Source organism: Odontesthes bonariensis, chromosome 22, assembly GCF_027942865.1.
Source record: "Odontesthes bonariensis isolate fOdoBon6 chromosome 22, fOdoBon6.hap1, whole genome shotgun sequence".
Classification (NCBI taxonomy): domain Eukaryota; kingdom Metazoa; phylum Chordata; class Actinopteri; order Atheriniformes; family Atherinopsidae; genus Odontesthes; species Odontesthes bonariensis.
Window position 1 is genome coordinate 24,779,396 of NC_134527.1, and position 15,531 is coordinate 24,794,926.

General features: G+C 40.2%; 1 protein-coding gene across 10 annotated transcripts in view; it reads right to left on the reverse strand.

Annotated features, from left to right (window-relative positions):
* LOC142373170 (disabled homolog 2-interacting protein-like) overlaps nucleotides 1–15,531 on the reverse strand; it is a 179,708-nt gene that overhangs the window by 49,963 nt on the left and 114,214 nt on the right. The window contains exon 1 of one of the 10 annotated variants that reach the window (XM_075456287.1): nucleotides 14,120–14,700. The exons of 8 other annotated variants lie outside the window; for them this stretch is intronic. Coding sequence is in view for 1 of the 2 variants with exons in the window: in XM_075456286.1 (XP_075312401.1) it covers nucleotides 6,507–6,529 (23 nt within the window). In the remaining variant the exon portion in view is untranslated. Of the gene's footprint in view, nucleotides 1–6,506; nucleotides 6,658–14,119; nucleotides 14,701–15,531 lie in introns of those variants that run through there. One more of the 10 variants, XM_075456286.1, reaches the window with a different exon arrangement.

The following is a 15,531-nucleotide window of genomic DNA, read 5'->3' on the forward strand; positions in this document are numbered from 1 at the left end:
TGAGAAGTGACATTTTCAGCTGCAAGAAACAGAAAGTTTCTTTCTCTATTTAATTAAAAGAAATGAAAGATTAATTCATGTTCATAAAAACTTCAATTTGTAATAGAAAAATTGACGGCCACAACCTATGATTCGCTAAACTGATTTTGAGTCTGGAGGATATCTCTGAATGCGTGTCTTACTGAGAGACTTTCTTTTCTTTTTCATAAATTTGTCAGCCATTTTTTAAATATAAAATTTTGACGACAATGAAAGCTCCCAGATCGTAGCCTGTGTTGGAGGATATGTGCCTTACGTGTTTTTCTAAAAAAAAGTTTACATTCTCTTAACTATCTAAAACCTTTACCTGGACTGAACATTTATTGGGAACTGAAGATACTGACTGTAGGATACGTTGAACATTAAAATGTTTTCAGTATCAGATGTCAACACTTCTGGGCCTTTTGTCATATTCTTTGTAACATTAGGCACCAAATTATTTTAAGGGCTGACAGGTATGGACTGCAGGCAGTTCAGTTTAGCATCAGTAATCTTATCCCACAAAAACATGCTCTTCTAATACATGGATGTAGTTTGGCATTGTTTTGCTGAAATACAGCTAAGCACATCGGCTGAATTTTTAAAGATCATTACTAGATTGTTGTTTCAGCATATCATTTAACTCATTGGCTGCCAGCCATTTTCAGTTCAGAGCCACCCATACTGCCAAGTGTTTTTCAGTATTTTGACTGATTTTCCAAGACCCACAGAAAAGTGTGTCTTATGACTATGTACACACCGAAATTACCAAAAGAAAGAGTAGACTCTCTTCTTTGATCAGGAAAAAAGTTTGTTTCTACCATTTTCAGTCTTTTAGTAATAGACAGTAGAACATAGGTTGGTTTCACCAAAAACAGCTGTTTGACCCAAAAAATGGAGAAAACGAGCTCTTTTCTTTTGTGCATAGTGGCACTGCTGCCACCTAGCGGGTAATTTTGCCAGTATATTCTCTGTTTAGTGTTTACAAGCCTAAGATTTAGTGACGAACTCCGCTAGATTGTCCCCCAGCCCGCTCCGTTAAAAAACGCAATTGACGTCTACTGGCAGTCAACGTTTTTTTTTTAAATTGACGTCTATAGATGTCAATGGCACCGAAAGAGTTAAAATAGACTCATATGCAGTGACTGGCTTTGAATCACTGCTAAACTTGGCGATGTAGCTTGTAACTAACAGGATTCACTGCAAAGTGGAATGTGAATAATAGGCTGCAAATTACACATTGGTCTAAACCACATCTATGCACAACATTTACAGTCCTAACTTGTTCAAAATGCATTCTCGTCATCAAATTCAAAATGAGAGTATACTTTTCAAATCACATTAAAAATTTAAAATTTTCACTATTTAACGTGTCTTGTGCTATTTTCTGTTGGCTATGAGGTTTAGCTGAGTTTTGAATGATTACATGTGGCTTTAATTGAGAAATGATATTCGAAAAAGCATGTCTTGATCATACTTAAGACTCATCATATCTGTGCCTGTAGAATTTTTCAACTAGCTTAGGTTGTTGACTGTACTAAAACCAAAAGGCTTCAGGCGCCCAGCGAAACCAACCACTAAACAAGCACCTGCGTCGCAGCTCAAACAACAAAAAGCAAAGCATTACATTTACCATGAAAAACATGCACCCGACACAAAGAGACACAGCAATTGTTGAAGCTTGATTATGAAACACATGCACTGCAGAGCAAGGCAAGCACACAAATGAGCTATTATTCGCATCAAGCCTTGCACAACCAAATGTTCATTATTCCCACAACTTTAGCACAGATTCAGTGGAAAGGACCAAAAGCTGTGACAAGACCAAGTGTCTGTCACAGTGACTGCAGAGGACACTGCCACATCTAGGTAGATGTGTTTAGTCTTTCTCAATGTATGGTGTGAGTGATTAAACAACAACCTCAGAGAGGAAGTTAAAAATCTCACCGCGGTCATTCACATCTCTGTTACATTCTGTCAAGCAGTAGATTGGCATTTGTGCTTTAGTAAACCTATGAATACATGCTTTTATGTATCGACCTGCCATCTGTCGACTGTCAACTGAACAGTTTGGTGATGGGTAGCGGAAGAATATAGATAACAAAATGAACGTCTGGCCCATAGCAATAGTCAGAAAGAATCGTGGTGAAGGGAAGGCAAAGAAAAGAGGCGATGGGGGTTCTGTCAGATACTGCTGGTGCAGAACAGTGGCCGTGTGAGCAGCACTGACATGTGGCTACAGGCTCTGGAGACCAGTCAGGCCAGTCAGAGGATCCAGTCAACAGAACAGCAGAGCAAACCTCATTCACTGCTGAATTTGGAGCAATCTCTTGAGATGAAGACAGAGGTTGAAGCAGTGCCTGTAATGAGTTGGGGATGCTGTAGCTAAAGTGACAGTCCACCTTCCTGCCTCTGCAAGCAACTCTCAGAGGGACATCTTCACATATCACATGCAGGCTGAAGCTCTTATTCAGAAGCCTTTTTTCTGTTCGTCCATCCATGACCACAGTGAGTCCTGATTGGCTGCGTTGTTTGCCTCTGACAGCAGTAGCAAAAACAGTGAAAGTGAAAACACATACATGTAAGTTTAAACAGATGAGTAACATACATGTTGGTGCATGTTCAGTGCATAAGTGCTTTGGGGCACGTGTGTTTCTTTTGGCTTTTTCCACTGCCTGTGGTCGAATGCACACTAGACAAAAGACAGATTATGCGATGATGAGGGCAAAGACAGACACCACCTCAGGCATCACTGTGCCAAACCAAAGGACTTTAAACACTAAAGCTGTGGTGTGACTACATTTGGGAAGAAGAAAGAAAAAGCACAAGTTAAATCTGTACAGAGAGCATTTCATTTACACTGAGGAAGGAAGCTTTAAAAGGCGAGAATGAGACATCCCTCCCCACAAAAGAGACAAATACATACACAGGAAAGATCCTAAATGATCAGCTCCTCCAGGTCCCTCTTAGGAGTCTACAGAGATGCCTGACCCAGACTTGTGGCAAACATGCTACACTGTGGTAAAGGCTGGCTAGTAAGTGAGATCAGGCGGTTGGTGAACTGTTTGGAGTGCTAACGTGGCTGTTGAGCCAGGCTGTCTGGTAACACACATACACATATGCACAGCTTGATTACAATGAGAGAGCGCAGCTTCCCTGCTAGGCTGGGAGGTAATTCAGTGTAACATCTGCTAGGACGCTCACTGCAGGACACCAATACGAAGCGCAGAGGAGCTGCTCTGGTGCGGGGCAGCTTGGGTTTGGCTCTGATGTCATGTGCTGATTGAAAGAGAACAGAACAGCTGGCTGCAAATGCAGAGACTGGATGAAAAGATCAAACCAGCAAGTTGCAAAAGACACCATGTCCCTAACCAGTGATGATCTGTGAGGACTGCAAGTTTTTTTTTTTCAGAGTTTGTGGTAATTCCGTCAAGCTATGCTGGACATGTGGTACATCCTTCTCACTCACATCATTTCTCCTCTCTGGTTAGGTTTAAGACTGTCAGCACTCATTCAGTAGCACCTACAGTGCCTGTCCAGAGCTCCACTCACTGTAATTGTACCAGGGAAGATGAAATCCAACTTGGGCTGAGAAAAGATTTTTAAGACAAAGAATTTATAATGAGGTCATAGGTTACACTGATGGATGGCTCTATAAGCTGGAGCTGGGGTCAGAGGCCAAATGTCACACCAATAACCATCAATGCATCATGGCTGTATTGATTTCAACAATGCAGTTCACAAAGAGGGAAATAAAAACATCATGATGATTGATCCTGATCAATATGAAGACACACTGTTTGTTTTTGTCACACAGGCTGGGTGGACACCCATATAAAGACAGCTAATGTCTGCTTAAACAAGGTTTTCCTGCCTTCTTTGCTTACTTTAGCTTTTATAATACGCCTTTTCTAATGTCTTGCATACGCCAGATTAATCATTTATTGATTACAACAGCAAGCCAGGGAAGCAAATATTACATTACATCTTTGTCTCTATCCCACACGGCTTATGTTGTATTATGTATGTATATATGTATTTGCTTACCATATATATATTTAGCATTATTTTTAAGTTGCTGCACAAAACAGACTTTAATATTTTTGAAAAATGGGAAGTTGTTGAAAATATTATTGTCAATTGTACATCATTCACAACCTGCTGAGTAAGGCTGCTCCATTATGGCAAAAATGTCCATACTGAAAACAGAATTATCTAAAACGATTACTCACTAACTTTAGAAACATTGTTTATCAACTTCCTGGACTACGGAAATTGTGCCTTTCATTGTACATGTCTACATTTTGCAACACCTGAAACTGCCACTTATGCTCAAATTTTGTAAAATTACAACATTGTTGAGGCTCTAAAAATATGACATGCCAACATTTTGCTTTACAAACTTTTTCAGAGATTGACAGAGGTGTTATACCACATAAGTCCTATCTAATATTCCTAACTTTTCAGTTTTTTTATGTGCTGTTGGACTTAAAATTGACAGATAAAACAAGCCTTTTTTTAATGAAAAATACTGTGTTTTGGACAAACTGACTGGCAACACATTTCCTGTAAGACTGGGCTGTGTGTATCTATTGATCTTTAAAAACTCAGCTATTCTCATTGTCTTGGTTTAAGACCACAGCTGTTTTAGGAAGTTAGTATGGGCTTTCAGGGAGAATGGGAATTGGGAAACATAAAACATAAAATAAAGGTCATTTTATCTCTATGATCTTGCTTACATAATAGCTGGAAAGCAAAATCTTAACTAAAAAGTTTGACCAGCTACACATCTCTGTGAGTGAGCATTTCCGGCTGTATTTTCTGCATTATATATTTGATCTATTTCTAACGGCATGAAGAAGAATCATCCCTGAATGATTCAGATTTCTCATTCGGTGAAGTTTGTGTCAGATCATTGCTGGTTCTTGTCTTGCTGTTATAATCTCGCTCAGCTAGCCACGAAAAAAGGGAGTTGTACCGAGGAAACAAGCAAACAACTTTAATATGCCAAGAAATATCCCCAAAACACTAAAGAAACACCACTTCACTTTATAATTAAAAGCACATATGAAGACCATTTCTGTGCAGCTATCGTAAATTCTGCACTAATATACCACAGCAGAGTGAAGAGGAGGAAAAGCAGTTGAAAATAAAGGCAAAGATAAAAAAAAAAAGAAGTAATAACTCAGGAAGAGAGGATAGTGGAAATACTGGCCTAATTGGGCCCAGGACTGTCCAGTTAACTGTCTTATCATCTGGCTTTGAGCCTTTCAGCAATCCCCACAGTGAAACCCAGAGGGGCTGTAGGGAGGAGTAAAATTTCCAGGAGTAAAATGGCATATGCAAATGTATTAGAATATAAAATGCTACGACCAGCACTTACAGCTTCCTACATAGACAAACAATTTTTCACTTTGAGTTTAGCATTTCATCTTTGTTATTTCTCATTAGCCTTTATTGATTTGAGATCTAATCCCTTTAACTGTGGAAATTATGCCCTACAGCGACAACAATAATAATACTATTAGGAGCAAGAGGGTCACATATCAGAGGGTATGACTCAAGCAGGACCATGAGACTGAAAACACTTGAAACATGCCAAGGTCATGGAGACGATCTGTGCATCTGTGCTCCAGTGCTAATGTGCCTGTGTATATAGGTTTACAAGATTCCATTGTATTCCCTGATGTGTGTGCATAGCAAAAACACCAATCTGTACACAAAAAAGCATAAACATCATTTTAGAGTTACAACAAGTTAAGAAAAACATAATTTATTCACAAGCAAGAGCGCCCTTTTTTGAACTCCCGTGTAACTCCTGCGAAGCTGCTAACAACAGCACTGGAGTAGAAGAGATGAGGATGTGTGTTTTTGACTTCTTGACCTGAATATTCAAACACCCCTGTAGCACTGGACTAAGAAACAGACGTGCACTCAAGTTCAAAGGGAGGAAAAGAGGGCAGAGACTTACTTCCCATGCAAATATCAGATGGTGAGAACAATATCTAGCCTGTAATTTCTGCAGATATACTTTTCCCACTGTCTTCCTGCTTTCATGTTTGCATTTTTTCTAACATAGAAGTTCGACAGATGATGTTGTTTTTGAAGAAACATGGCTCTAAAGTGTCAAACATGCAACCAATGCCGGGATCTTATTTGCACAGTAAAGATAAGATTTGCCTCTAGCACTGAATAGTTTTCGTCTTCAAGTCTGAACGTGCCTCTGTTTTTCTCTTATGTCTTTAACTAACTCTTTAGATCTTCTGTACTTTTCCTTCTTCTTTAAATGACCTTTCCTACCATTTTGTTCCACATATAATTCATACAAAATGTGACATTTTTGTAGCAAAAAACTAGGTAATTGCTGCCATAATGTAAAGTGCAGAGTGAACAGAGGCTTCCATAAACCAAAGAGCTTATCTGTGCAGCAACCATCCACAGCAACAAGCACAACCAGGAAGAGAGAATTCAAATGAATTGACACTTACGATCTACTGAATATGTGAAACATTGTCCAGCAGAACCTCTCTGAGCCCAAAAACACACGACTTCACTTTGGGTTGCATTCCTCACGGCTGGTCTCAGCGCTTTCCGGACTATTTTTGAGTCTCTGGGAACGTGGCTGAAGCCTCTGCCCTCTGAGTTACACCACACCGCTCCCTAAGGATGTCTGTTGCTACTAACACACCCCTCTCCACATCCCATTTAAAAAGACAGCGCTGTTATTTAGGATAAGCCTGACTAACTACAGTGTGGTAAGAACCTGGTAACATAATACTGACATGAATGTACAAGCAATACAGTGAAAAGATTAGAGAGTGTTGCAGATAAATCTACTTACTGAATTACCTTTTCTTTAAAAGGATACCTTAATGTTAAGATAATGAAGCCTTTTGTAAAATACATCCTATATAAGACTTGTGCTAAAAAATACAATAATAGCAACTGTTGTTTTATTTCAATCTCAAACATGACTTAGTTATGGCTTCATGACTCTATATATATTATACCTCACAATTTAGCTGTGGTATTGCATAATAAAATCAAATGTGACAGTGAAAGTAGAGAAAAAAGACTTTCAATCAAAAATAAAGGTAAAGAGGTAAGGGCGAGATATTTAGGCACTACTCTGTGATAAACAAATCTTTATATTTTCCTAGCTAAACTGAGTCTCTAGGCTACAGTTTTTCTGTCATCATGAAATCTGTCTCCCTTGCTTTTTCTAACACTGACAAACCCTGAATTGGCAGCCAGGAAGTCAGCCCCCCTCCCATTTTTTCCCCATGCAGCAGGAAACAATGGGTCAGCCTTCAACGCCATGCTCTGTGGGAAAATGCTGGTTCCTTGGTTGGAGAGAAGAAGTTCAGAAAAAGGGAGAAAAATGAAAAAAGAAATGGAGAAAGGCACAAAAAAAGGAAGAAAAAAAACAAGAGTGAGTAAGAAGAAGAAAATGAGGCCAGCCAAGTTTAGGAAGGAGACACACTGCCAGATGTATCATAATGGTGAGGGAGGACTGATGTCACAGCTTAAATTCAAACTGATGTTTTAGCTCCAAAATTTGGACATTAGACAGAAGTAATTGTAAAAACAACAACCTCCTTTGGCATGTATATGTGTAGAAACATTAAATACTAATGCTGTGGGTATGACTGAATATTACAACTTAAGCCTTCAAAACACTCTACACACAAGAACTCTACGATGGCTGGTAGCAACTGACTACCTCAACAATGGAAAACATTGTGCACTGTACAGTAGAAGGTCCTTGAGCTGCTGTACACAGTAGCAGGATGACTAGTTGGCCAGCTCCCCAACAATGTAAGCATTATTTGTAAGCTGAAACTGGAAGGTGTAATGTAGTTGTTATTCTAAAATGCAATAAATTCAAGTTGCTTGCTCTTATCTACAGTCAACAGACTTGTATGCAATGCTGTAGTGGAGAATGGTTGGGTAAAGGTTAACTACAAGGCAAGGCAAAGCTTGGAGACTAAACACTCGTGGGGATTTCCTCATTCCTCTGGTCTGGGCTGCGATAAAATCATACCTCATCTGGGTGTTTGGAGTGTGACTACTCCCAAATATAAAGTGGGGCAGAGCAGGGCTTTTGTATCTATTGGAACTTGTTGGTAATCACAGCTGCAGAGTGGAATGCAGTCAACTATTTTCATTATTTAATGGAAAAAGCACTCTGGACAATGTCTGTCTGTGCTCAGTGAGTCATTTGGTGTGTGTGTGCGTGTGTGTGTGGAGAAGGTTTAAGTGCATGTACACACAAATGGATAATAAATTTGTATTCCATGTGGTTTCATGAGGAAAAATCCATGTCAAATTCTGCCAAGAGTGTGTAGGTTGGCATGTTTGTGGTCATGAGCCAAGTATAAAGCAGCAGACATCAACAGGATGAGGTCATGAGTAAAGGAAGGTGAGGCGCTGTTTTACTAACTGTCTGTAGGCAGTCCCATTGAGGCCTTGCCTCTGTCATGTTATTTTTCTGCTAAGCACAATCTGTTTAGTAGAGCACCACCTGCATGTGCAAAGGCACAGAGAAGGAATAAACGAGAGAAAGGGAGAAACATAAAGGTGGATACAGTACAAATTCCAGCTTTTCTTCATGGCAGAGAGGGATGGGTGGAGAAAGCATGGCATGTACTGGAAAATGACATGTTGATAAAGAGGAACCTAGACTAATTTGGATTTATTTTCAAGATGAGTTTTCAAAGAAAAATAATCCGACAGAATTATCTCTATCAATAATAGCAGGCCTGAAAATTCACATCAGTGATCACGAATGCAAGCCCCAGTGAATCAGAAGGCAGAGATGGTTGCCACAGCTTCATAAAAAGTCTAGATATTTCTCTGCTTTGACTGACAGCAAGGTTCGAGTGTTACTGAAAACGCACTCGAGTGGGCATGGATTGAATGTCAAAAAGCAAACTGGCGGAGGAATCCAAGTAATGAGAAATAAGTACCACGAGATCAAGGATGTAATCAGAAAAGGTATGTCAGCCTGCATGTAGCGGCGTTGCTTCCTGTTTTAGAGAAAACAGATCAGGTCCAAAAGCCTCAGTGTATGACCAGACAAATACACAATACAGCCAATTAAAACTACTGCTGTTAAAGTTTCGGTTTTAGATATCCCAAATGCCAGAGCATAAGCTCGGTGTAAATGTGGGGTGCAGAGAGCGCAGCAAATCCTAATCATCAGTGTAAACCCTCAATTCACAGAAAACACTTTCACCCGTTCGAGAATATACAATATATGCTTGTCAGAGAACGGCTGCATCCTTTTTAAAGAGATGACTTTCTCTTTAATATTGTTGATTTACGACTTTAAGGTCAATGTTGTAATTCACCTCGCAGAGCTGCAATATTCAATTTGCAAAACATTGAACAAATCATGTAATTCAAGGATAATCCTGCCATAACTTAACTCTTTTCTTACTGCCAACAACACTCATGGAAAAACCAAAGAGCAGTGTAATGATTCATTTCCAATGCTTTCCAACTTCCTTCTCCTGTTTGTGGCGCTCCATTCATTTCAAGGCAAGGTCGTGCAGGCTGAAGGCTATACAATTTCATAAAATAGCTGGGTCCTTTATTACCACAGATATTGGACAGTTTGTTTGAGACTATTTTCAGATGCACATCAACGCAAAGCAGGAAGATTTACAGAAGCAGGACAAGTTCAGTTTTTGTGATAAATTTAATGATAATACGAAATTCTACCTGCTGCAACAATTAATTTATGTCATTTTTAGGTGTTCAACAACAGTAGAGGTCCTATGCTAGTGAAATAAAACACAGTTGGATTTAAGGATTTCATGGCACCTAGGGATGCTTCTGGTAGTAGTTCTCACAAGCTTCAGTTTATGTTTTCTTAAAAAAGTGACCTCGAGCAGCATTGTAGAGAAATGTGTGCAAAATCTCTGGACTTATCTGTCAAGAAAGTCCACCTGGCTAACATGTGGTAAACACTTCAAAAGTCTGACCCTAAGCATTTCTATTCCAAATAAAATTGTATTTGTTCCTTTAACTTGACCAAACAGTGAGTGAAACTGAATCTTAAGTTCAAAATTAAAACTAAACAGAAGCCCCAAAGGAAGGCCCCACAATGGTCATGAACTGAGGTCCTCAGTGGTCCACCTGCCCTCTACGTGTAAACGTTGTAGTTCTGTTTAAAAAGGCAAAACAATCAGGCATGACGTTTCAGAAATAAAAGAGCTCTATCTGATAGTAAGGACTTCTTGGACTTGTTTCGTTTGGCTAAACGAGCAGCACTTTCTGACAGGATAATATATTTGTTGCATTTAGTCTTTTCATTGACTTTGCTTATATATAGAACACAAAAAACAAACAGCCTTATCATCTGATTCTTTAAAAACAAAAAAAAAAACTCACCCATTTGAATGAGCTGTTAACAGCAGTTAATGAGAGCACATATGGTATCTGCTCCCTACCCTCAATGTGTTCGATGTTTGTAAATCACCAGTCACTGTAAAGTCAGAATCTTAATACAGTCGAGATAAAAGCACACTATGGGTGAGCAAATGTGATGTTAAAAGATCAAAGTAATCCAGAGAGTTTCTCATTTGTCTCCTACAGAAGCATGCACATAAAGAGAAATGAGTGGAAGTGGAAAGCAAAGGAGGCATTGATTCCTCTACACAGCCTGGCCTTCATTTCATTTTTGGAAAGCAGCTTATTTTAGAGAGACAGTCGCACAAAACAGAAGAGCGATGAGGCAGCAACATCAGCTTCACTCATATTGTTTTGGTGAAAAAAAGCACATAAGTAGAGAGATAAAGTATACAAGAACAGAAGTACAGAAAGAACTGAGGCTTGAGAGCTTTCCTCTCTCGTTGTTCCTATTGACTCTGCACTGCTGCCTTCAGGGCAAGAGAGAGTAAATGAGTGATTAAATTATTGACAATGCACAACACAGCTCCACCATGAGCATATGTTCCTCTTTCATCCTCTCCCAGGCAGGGTTGAGGAGATCCAGAATAATTTCACTGAATGCCCTCTGTGCAGTCTACTTCAACAATCTTTCATTCACAAAGGTAAGCCAGGCTGAGGCTGGTATGCTAACCTCCGGTTTACTGATGCCCGTCATGAATTTCAAAGCCTCCAACTAACCCCTAATACAAGCCCTTGGAAATGAAGCATTTCTTGTACGGCCTGACATCCGTCTCCCTTTCATGCTCTAAATCCTTTTCAGTTTAATCACTTCGACTCAAACCAACCTAAATGCTAACCTCATGTTGTGTCAAATGGTTAAATCCTGTAAAAATGGATGTAATTGGTGTGTCGAAATAATCCATTTAAACTGCGTTACATCCCACATGTACACGTGTGTACACCTGTACTTGCATGGAAATTCAGGTTGGTGTGGTCATGATTAAATATTGTTGATTACGTGTTGAGCTCTGGCTGCTTCTTCTTACTGTTCTCTGAACCAGCAGCAGCCCAAAGCTTTTGACACGCAGTCGAGATAACCCTGTTTGCAGCGTTGCTTGACCCAACCTCCCTCCTTTTCCCCCCTTACTACCTCGATGTATGTACATGTGTCTGATCAAATGCTCTGCTCCACTTCATCAGCTCTCGGTAAATCAATGGACATCACAGAAATGATCCACAGCGTGACAGGGTACTTACAAACAGACGGAACACTCAGAAAATGATGTGAAGCGATGGGAGGGAGAAGCTGGCAGAAATCAAAGCCCTTCATTCATTATCACGTAACAACACGGATGTATCTGGGCAACTATTCAGCATGCATTTAATCAACATCAAATTGCAACCATGTTGTACTTAACATTAGAAACAAAAAACGAGAAAAACAACATTCAGGATAGTGAATAAACATGCATAAGAGGTTTAGTCACCCAGAATTAACGAGTACACAAATACTGGAGGATAAAAAATTGCTCTGTTTTGTGATTTCAGTTGTCTTATTTTCTTCTCCTTTCTTGCTCCATTTCTTTTATCCTTATCTCATGTTTGGCCTCATCGTCTCTCCCTTTTGCTCTGGCTGCTTGTGTCTGAGAAAATGACTAAAAGCTCTGTCATTTCTTGTCTGCTACTTGGCAAGCTTTGTCCAAGAATACAAGCTCTAAACAGATGCAAACCTCTGGATACATATGTGTATATATATATATATATATATATACATACATATACATATATATCAGAGAAACATGTGCTGAAATATTTACTCATGCAGGCAAACAGATACAGATACAGTGCCCCTGGCTATAGGGAAATGTCATACTGTTACTGCACACAAGCTTAAGAGTACATATATATAATGGCCCAAATGCTTGGAGCATAATTTTGTAGAAGTCAAGTTCTGTTTTGTTCTGGTTCTCAACATCAAGAGCCACCAGCTGAGCTCTCTCATATACAGCCTCTGCACGCTGCAGCAAACAAGCGCACAAATTTTCAACCATCAGACGACTATTTATGTGTTTTCAAAACAGAACAGTGCTTTTTCACATGTAGTCTCCTCAGAGGAAAGCAAAATGTTTGGATACTGCTCTTGTGCGGAATCTATTTAATCAAACTGCTTCTCCCCCATATGGAGAGGGAGTTTGGGTGGGTTGGGCAGTTCAGCTGATTTTGTGCAAACTGATTAAATATAAAAATGTATTTTTTTTTTTTTTTCATTTTTCAACTGCAAGTGTGAAGTTTGAGATGATAATCCAGCAATAAAAAATGTAATCAGAAAATTGCCTCTGGACTACAATTATTTGCTCAGGTGGTGACAAACTGTTGGCTGGTTAGTGGGAATGTCTACCCTGAGGCAGAAGAGAGTGTTTCCAGCCTGATCTATGAAGAACCGAGATGCCTTCAAAGATAAATAACATCAAAGGTCAAATAGAGTCACCTACATCACACCAGGAATTGATCATTTTGAAGGTTTAAAGCACAATCTTGAATTGGATTTAATATCTAAATGGATTTAACTGTTGAGAGGTCATCTGAGAGAGTATTCTTGGGACCTTTTTGTTTTGTATAACCAATTATCCATCTTGGTTATCTAAAACAAAAGAAAAAGACAGAGAATGACAGAAAACAAGTTCCTCAAAAAGGACTCAGATATTTCAACTTTCTTTTATATTGTTATTTCTGACGTACACGCACAATATAAAGCTTTAGTATTTAATCTGCCTCCTTAATCATTAAGATCAAATTTCATTGCTGCATTAACTTAAATAAACTTAATGCATTGCTGCTAACTGATTTCATGCCTGTAAGTAGCGTGGACAGAATTTTTTACGCCCATGACATTTCTGTTTCTGTGCATTAACTGGAGCATGAATGTTTGTAAAAAAAAAAAAAAAAAAAAATACATCATATCCTCATCAGGACATGCATTTGAATAATCCATCCATAAAATGTGAATGAATCTGTCATAGATGAAGTGATAATCTGTACCGGCTGGTTGGGATGAAGTGATTGTTCCGACAATATAATGTTCCTACAGTGAAACGAGTTCCTATTGAACTGCTAATAATCTCCAACATCTACTTGAATTGAAAACGTTGGCCGAATCCAGCAGCTGACCTCGCAGTGTGGCCCAGTCACCTGATTTGTGTTAGCTGGCTGCCCTCCGTCACACAGGCCAGCTTTGTGTGGTGTAGCTACAGTAAGGATCAACACTTAGAAAAAACAAGCCAACAAAATAAAAAATGAAGAAAGCGCCATCGCATTAATCTCACATTAATAAATGCTCTACTTGAGCATCAATGTAAATCAAGTGGAATTTAAAATCAATTGCATGATAACGATGATGCATCCTGAATGGGTGTATAGAAGTGTACGTGTACATGTGTCCAGGAGAGCAGCCTTCCTTGCATTGTCACTGACAGAGAAAAGCAAAGAAGGAAGAGAACGGCACAGCTGGAGTATTAACCGCACACAGAGGCAGGGGAGTGTAAACAGCTACACTGAGGCATCTACTTCCACTGAGGCAGAGTCCACATCCCTCTTTGTGGCCACACATTTGCATTACAAAAAAAAAGATCCCCCCACTGCACAAACCAAACCAACACACAAAGAATAGCAAGACACAACATTTGAAAAACAGGATAACACTTACCAGTCATTGTCAGAATCTCACACACTCGCAGTGAGAGAAACTGAGTCACAATGAAAGAGCAGGGGGGGGCAAAATGGAAGAGATGGATGAGGGCAAATGCAAATTCAAAGCTCCATTTTTCCCCCTGCTGCTGATGCAGATCGCTGCTCATCTCCTCTCTTCCTTACTTGTGGATCTCTTCCTCCTTTTCTCCCTGACTACGTCTCTATTTCCTCCTGCTGCTGCTTTAAGGCAAGGGGTGGAGAATAAGCGCCACAATGCTCTCCCTCTCCTCCTTTCTTTCTCCCACCCTCCCTTCCTCACCCTGTGCCGAGCATGCCCTACTTCCTGTGTTGTTTCTGAAATGGGACAGACACCCTCTTCTCCTCCGTTTATTGCTTCCACTCCGCATGAATGAATTCAAAAGTGTCCCGACGCTTGTTTTGGGAATAAGGAAGATTTGCTCCCATTTCTTCTCTGCTGTCCCTCCCCCCTAAGTAACTCCCGTTAAACCCTGTTCTTTCAGTCTCAGTGATTGACTGCACTTCCCATCTCTTTCTGCTTGCACGGGGAGGAGCCTGCGTATGTGTTGTGAAGGGATCACATGTGTGCGTAGTGCAGCCTAGCTTGGCCCTGCCCCCTGTGTGGCTCCAGTGGGAGAGTGTGTGTGTTCTTTGTCCTGTCAGCTCTGGTGTGAGATGTGCTTCTTTGCCCGTTAGCCACTACTGGTGCTGTTGTCACCGCTGTCGTTGGGAGTGAAGGGAGTCAACAAGCCCTGAATGTGGACAGATCATCGGGGGGGGGGGGGACTTTTTGGGATCAAGCTCAGCTTTGGCAAAGTGACTTGGCCGATGGAGCCAGCCAAAGGGTTGGTAGTGGCAAGATTGGAATGTGGGTGGGAAGGTCTTTGAGCCTGGATTGGTGGACTGGCAGAGGAGATGGAGTTGAGCTTGATGCTATTTCTGGAGCTTACACACTGGCAGGGCTGGTAAAGGAGGATAAAGTGCCGGGCAGGACACGCTGATAAGACAGGGCAGCTGAACAGAGCTGGTCGAGAGCAGCTATGGCCACTAATCTGTAGTCCCTGCACGTCTGCAATGATGTCATCAAATATGACATCACCCTTACCCTTTATTCTCTCGGACACATGACACACACATACACCAATGCATGTGTGAGCCAAAGGATTGTACAACAGGGTGTGGATGCGGCTATAAGTACCAAGCACCTAGTTCTCACCCTTTATAAAACAATAGCACAGGTCACAGGAACATTGATGGTTTAAAATGACCAAATCATGTGAAGCATCAAAATGCTGGACACCTGTTTCCTTTAGAAACTAACAAATGAGCTTGACGAAGTGAATACTGTGGAAACTGTTTGATAGAAATGCTGCCACTTTATAAAGTAAAACAGGTTTTACATAGTCACAG